Below are 6,000 nucleotides of genomic sequence, written 5' to 3' on the forward strand. Positions count from 1 at the left end.
TGCTGCTGCACTAGAGTTGGGTAGTTGCTAGAGACCTTATGGCCAAGAAAGTCTGGATATTTACTCTCCGGCCCTTTGCAGCAAAAGTTTGCCAACACTGGTCCTTTTCACCATACCACAGTTTCAAGGCAGTTCCCTCCCAACCCCAACTAAAGCATGTTTAGTGTTCACTAGTATATTTTCATTATTAAGGCTGTAGAAGACACGTCTGTTCACGGAAATTGACTGGGGACACTTCAGCAGTTTTCAATTAGTGAGACCTTAATATAGTCTGAAATAAGTGCTTCACTGTTTTCGTTACAATGTCTTGGGAAATGCTGTGATGAGATTCCATGACTAAGGGCAGAAGAGATGTCATTGGCCACTGACAGAAACTGCAGTTAAGACAGAGTTGTCTTCTTTATAGCTCGCTCTACCAGGACACATGAATACAAAGTATACTCTATACCTGTCCCCACAATGTATTTATTTGGTGCCAGCGTGGTGTAGGGGCTGAAAGTCCAGCCAAAAATTGACTGGTTAGAAGGGGTTCGTGAAGGCTGGGCTCTGTTAGGGCATCTTTGAAGGGTCATCTTTGTAAGCTCCTAACAGGCCAGGGTCCCTCCAAAGTGAGTCTGGTGGGTTGCAGTTCATCCTGCTGAACCTGGGCTGGACACCTTGAGGCAGCCCTTAATTAGTCGTTCCTTAATTATAACACCTGCATACTTTCCTCCCCTTGCCCATTTCTGGGATATTTATCACACATACACCCCGCCCCCCAAAATTAGGTAATTTTGTGTGTTATTCAAGAAGACTTACTTTTATGCCGCTCTCCTCAGAGAGATCAGGTTTCTTTCTGGTACCTGGACACTGCATTATGCTTAATTGGCAGTCAGCAATTTTTTGAAATGTATTCAAATGACTTAAACCTTTTGGCATATGTATAGTTTTCAGAATCGTTAAGTTAGAAAATATTTTACCCTGTATTTGTGTGGAATGTGATCATTAAATAGAGATTATTTCGCAAAAATATTTGGATGCTTTCTTTGATTTCCATTTTGAAAAAAAACAATCGGAATCAATGACACATAATAGTAGTAGCATACACGAAGAAAACTACTTAAAACAGAAATGTGTTAGAACACTAAAGAGATGTAGGGATTTGAGGTAGCTTAATAACTATTTTATGAAGAAATTGAAATGATTGTATTCTGTGTTCTAGATATTTTAGCCAGAGAAGTTTATTCTTAATTATAGAAACGTATATACACAGGTTTTCCTCAGTTTTCTACTACATTATATATAGGTAGTGGTGCCTGATTTCTGTGCCTTTACAGAGTAGCTATATTTTGCATTGATTCATTGATTCATTCATTGACTCATTTCATTCAACAGTATTTATTAAGCAATTGCAGTGTGCCAAGTACTCGTCTAGGCATTGAAGGCAGTTAGTTGAGTAAGACAGTTGGTTCCTGTCTTCACAAGAACTTACATTCTGTCAGAGCCTTCAGACTTCCAACAGTTCTCCCATTTAATTTTATAAGGTGAATTTCTTCAGGTGTTATACTTGGAGTGTTAAACAAATCAGAAACACAAAGGTCCTAGATTCTGAATCACATTGATTTTTTTGTAGTAGGTGTATTATACATTTCTTCATGGCTAATAGACCAGTCAAATCTCTGACTTTCTTTTCAGATTTATTTTTAGTTTGATTTTGTCTCTGCTGCTTTGAATGAACTTTTGGGAAATCAAAACATGTTGTTGCAAGTGTTGAAATGATCAAGGTGTCACCTGATGTCTCTGGTTTGTTTTAGGTTCAGGAAGATTTGACTGAGGAGAAAAAAAGGGAATTGGAGCATAATGCTGAAGAGACCTATGGTGAAAATGATGAAAATGTACGCGTAGGATCTACCTATTTCTATTGCGCTTGTGTGCCTGTGCGCGCAAGTATGGGAGATACGTATGTATAGTTGGAAAGATACCAGTGGGTACATCTAAGGTGCCGTAGAGTTTAACAGGCCAACCTAGAACTAGGAAAATCTGTGACAACCTGAAGATTAGAAAAGACTGTAGCACTCTCGCCTGTTGGAACATTTTTCTTCACTTGTTTTCTTTCTCCAAAAATGAGTAACTTCATACTGGTTTTTTGGGGTGTTTTTTATAGAGGGAATTATTTATACCACTAACTCTGTGCCCTCTCTCTTAGTCTTCCTTTTTTTTCTTTTTAACTTCAAGGCCGATGAGAAAAACAATGATGGAGAAGAGCAAGAAGTTCGAGATGACAACCACCCCAAAGGCCGAGAGGAGCACTACGAGGAAGAAGAGGAGGAGGAGGAGGACGGAGCCGCTGCTGCTGAGAAATCTCGGCAAAGAGCTGAAATGTAGCCATGTCCGATTTCACAGACAGAGCTCAGCCGATGGATTCTTTTCAAGCTGCTCAAAAATAAATCTGCCTACTGAACTCTAGGATATTTAACTACAAAAATTAAGAATTTAGACTTCTTTTTTAACTTTTGTATTAGAAATGCTCATACATTTATATGAATATATTTTGTTAACCTAGGTTAGAGCTTCTTTTTATATTCAAGCAAAACACAAACGAGAAGAAAGACAATAAAGCAGACCTTAGGCTCTGAATCTCATTTTTCATAGATTATGTGATGTTGGAGAAGACATTGCTTTTGTATATGTTTCAACTTGTTCCTTCTCTGTCTTCTATGTTCCAAGCATTCTGTTGTTTGCCTTTGATGAAATGCAGGATAGAGAATACTGAAAAATGCTGTACAGACATTAAGGAGAATGGCCAGTTTACTAATTGCTGTCTTTCCGAGGTTCTTATGCATAGTTCTGATAGAATTTTCACCAGTCTGTGTATCTCTAGCATAAGATTCATGGACAGAGTGACATACAGTTAGAAAGACGTTTTTGTTATAAAGACATTTTTTTCAGGCTTTTCAGATCAGTTAGAAAAAATGTTTGGCTTAAAATCACAGTTCTTCCTCTTGAGAGGAATTAAATTTAAATGTGAGATAGAACTAAAACTCACTTGACAGTATTCTGGACTTAGACATTTCAGGATTCGAACAAGGTATGCCACATCAGCGTATTAACCTTTTTGAAGGACTGACACCTTGTTTAATAACGAATTTAGTGTGTATGGGTGGCATTTTCCATGTAAGCACCCCTTTTTTTTCTGTAGTCACCCAGTGATAGCTTTGTTTTAGTATCTAATTCTCCACAGTAATATATATTTCCCCTGTGAGCTCTGTGCCTCTGTATGTAATCACTGATGACAAGCATAAATATGAAGACATATCAAATTGTACAACTGAATAGGGTATTTTTCAAAAACGATATGGTAAAGTATACATGGTCGTATGGTTGACCCTCATGACTTTTCTCTGTGCTGGGAATGGGTCTACTTTATGCCCATGGATAGACTTTTAATGATTATGAATTATACAAGTCCCTTAAAATAAAAATATTAAAAATCAAAAATTTCCCATGGGATAGAGACATATTGCAGTCTCCAGTATAAAGATTTTTAACTAAATAGAATTAGGTTATATCATTCTTCTGTGTATGGTTTTATAATAGTACTTTCAAATCAATAAAAACAGATTTCAATTTCTACCATTATCGTATGAATGTAATTTTATTTTTTAATAACCACACTCATGTATGGTTTTGATTATCCCACTTGAGTGATTATGTATGTATGCATAGGAATGTTTTGTTCAAATGTATTTTGGGTTTTCGGTAATCATGAATCAAATCTTACCTTTATGTATAAAAACCCTTTATGTAATGTAAAATGTATAATATTGTACATAATATTCAGAATACAATTATTTTGGTAAATTAGTTTGTATTTTTAATGTCCCAATTGCAGTATTTAATTATTTGAAACTTGGTAATAGTCAATAAAGCTATAAAAAGCAAGTGATAAATCTTTGAAAGTATGTGATTTTTTACTAGTTTCTGATCCTGTAACATTATTCAGTTCTTTTTCATAAAAGGAAAAAATTTTAAGGGGAACCAATGTATATTAATGAATTATAAAATGCCTTTCCCAATCTTTCTCGACTTGGATTGGCACATGAGTTTCCCCCCCCCCCTTTTCTAAAGGAAGAGCTAAGAATTTTTATTTTATTTGAGCTAGTTCTGGAGGAAGAAAAATGAGAAATGTAAGAGAGTGTCATGTGCAAACACACAAAATAAACAAAAAAACTACTGAATCCTCCCTGGGAAAGCAAACAGAACAATTGCAAACCATTCTACTCTGTATGGCACCAAGTTATAGGGCTGTTTAACCCAATGTGTGGAAGAGAACTAATCACTCAGAACTGATCTACATTAATGAGATGAGCAGAAATAAAATGTCACTTGTATTTACCTTGCCAATTAATCTGTGACTTTTGGTGCAACCCGTATGTCAAAGGATTTGGTACCAGTGACATAATCAGAAGGGGAAAAAAAGTACTTTTTTTAAGGCCAAGTACAGTGGAGCACAAAAATGCTGTATTAGTACAGATGTAATGACTGGATATGTATGAGTGACTGAGTAAGATCTAGGAGTAAGAGTATAATCTGAGCCACGTGGAGGTCACAGTGACTCACTGTTATAAAGGAAAATGATGGGCACTTACTGAATGCCTTCATAGTGTGAGAAATGTAAAAAAAGGACCCACTTTATCCCCTCAGTGCTCCTTTAAGTTTGATGGAATTCCTTCCTTATCTTACAACCAAAGAATTTTGATTTCCTGAAGCTTTGAGTTCTTTGTTTTGTTTTTAATTCTCATTACCTTGTGGTACATTGTCGTATGGCATGTTGCACAGCATTTAAAAAAAAAAAAAGGTCAATTTCTACTCTTGAATTATCTTCTTTTGGCTTCCCTTCTACTATCTATTCTTAGTTTTCTTCTAACCATCCTGGCTACTCTTTCCCAACTTTTTTTTTTTTTTTTTTTCAGGTATCCCTTCTTCTGCCTGCCCCTAAAATATCTGTTTTTCAGCTTTTGTCCTTGAGCCTTTTCTCTATCTAGCCTACTTCTCTGTCATGTCTTGGACATGTCTCCCAATCCATCTCCTCAACCTAAGCTTTCTATGACCCGTCCTACCTTAAATTTATAATTTTCAAAGTTGAATTTGCCTTCTTTCCTTCCTGAAACTTACTTCTCTTTCTAGGTTCTGAATCTCAATTCACTTAAGTTTCCCAAAACAGGAGCAAAGTTTGTCCTTTATTCTGTCTTCTCTCCCTATTGATGCTACCAAAATATCTTTACATTTGCCCATTTTTTTCATCCCTAACTGTCCTGGCTCAGGTCCTTGTTATCTATTACCTGGACTATTATAATAGTCCCCTAACTTGTCTCCTCATTTACCCTCTCCTATCCCTAAAATCTGTGCTAGTGTGATATTTCTAAAGATAACACTAACACTACCCCCCATTATAAAATTATTTAATAAATCCCTATTGCACATAGGAAAAGTTCCAAACTCCTTAATATGACTACATAGTTCTTCATAACCCATCTTACTTCTTCAGCCTTATAATTTGTACTCTAATTCTGAATCATAATAAATATGACTCATCTTTGTCAAGCACCATTGTCTTAGTAACCGGCCTTGACTCCTGTCTTTGGGTGGGAAGTTGATTTTGACCAGAGCCAATAATATTACCCCATATCCTGGGACAAAGTGCTTGATCCAAGATGGGCACGTGACCCAAGACACACCAATTCAATTCCTTCCCTGGGATTTTGGTTGGAGGGCAATTCTCCATGGTGTTTCTACACATCCTGTGACAGCTTTTATCCTGGACTATCTTTTCAAGGATATTTGCCTATCAAACAGCCAGACGTTAGAGATAGTAACTCCCTGTGGGTCAGAGGACATTTTTGTTCCCTGGCTAGAATAATAAAGATAATGTCTCCCTGCAGGGTGAAATTTGAGCAGGTTTGCTAGCAGTCCCTCTCTAAGATCGAAAGTTTCTTAAGATCAGAGATCCTTAGGGGTGAC

The 6,000-nt window shown here is 36.6% G+C and overlaps 1 protein-coding gene across 5 annotated transcripts in view; it reads left to right on the forward strand.

The window, feature by feature from the left end:
• GOLIM4 (golgi integral membrane protein 4) overlaps positions 1–3,925 on the forward strand; it is an 81,046-nt gene extending 77,121 nt beyond the window's left edge. For all 5 annotated transcript variants that reach the window (XM_022572905.3, XM_030760686.2, XM_022572896.3 and 2 more), the window contains 2 exons: positions 1,794–1,874; positions 2,215–3,925. In XM_022572905.3, the coding sequence (XP_022428613.1) occupies positions 1,794–1,874; positions 2,215–2,364 (231 nt within the window). In that variant the 3' untranslated portion in view covers positions 2,365–3,925. The remainder of the gene's footprint in view (positions 1–1,793; positions 1,875–2,214) is intronic.
• The last annotated feature ends 2,075 nt before the right edge of the window (positions 3,926–6,000 follow it).

The sequence above is a fragment of the Delphinapterus leucas genome, chromosome 4 (assembly GCF_059928025.1).
Source record: "Delphinapterus leucas isolate spDelLeu-1000000601 "Yukka" chromosome 4, BTC_Dleu_Yukka2, whole genome shotgun sequence".
Classification (NCBI taxonomy): domain Eukaryota; kingdom Metazoa; phylum Chordata; class Mammalia; order Artiodactyla; family Monodontidae; genus Delphinapterus; species Delphinapterus leucas.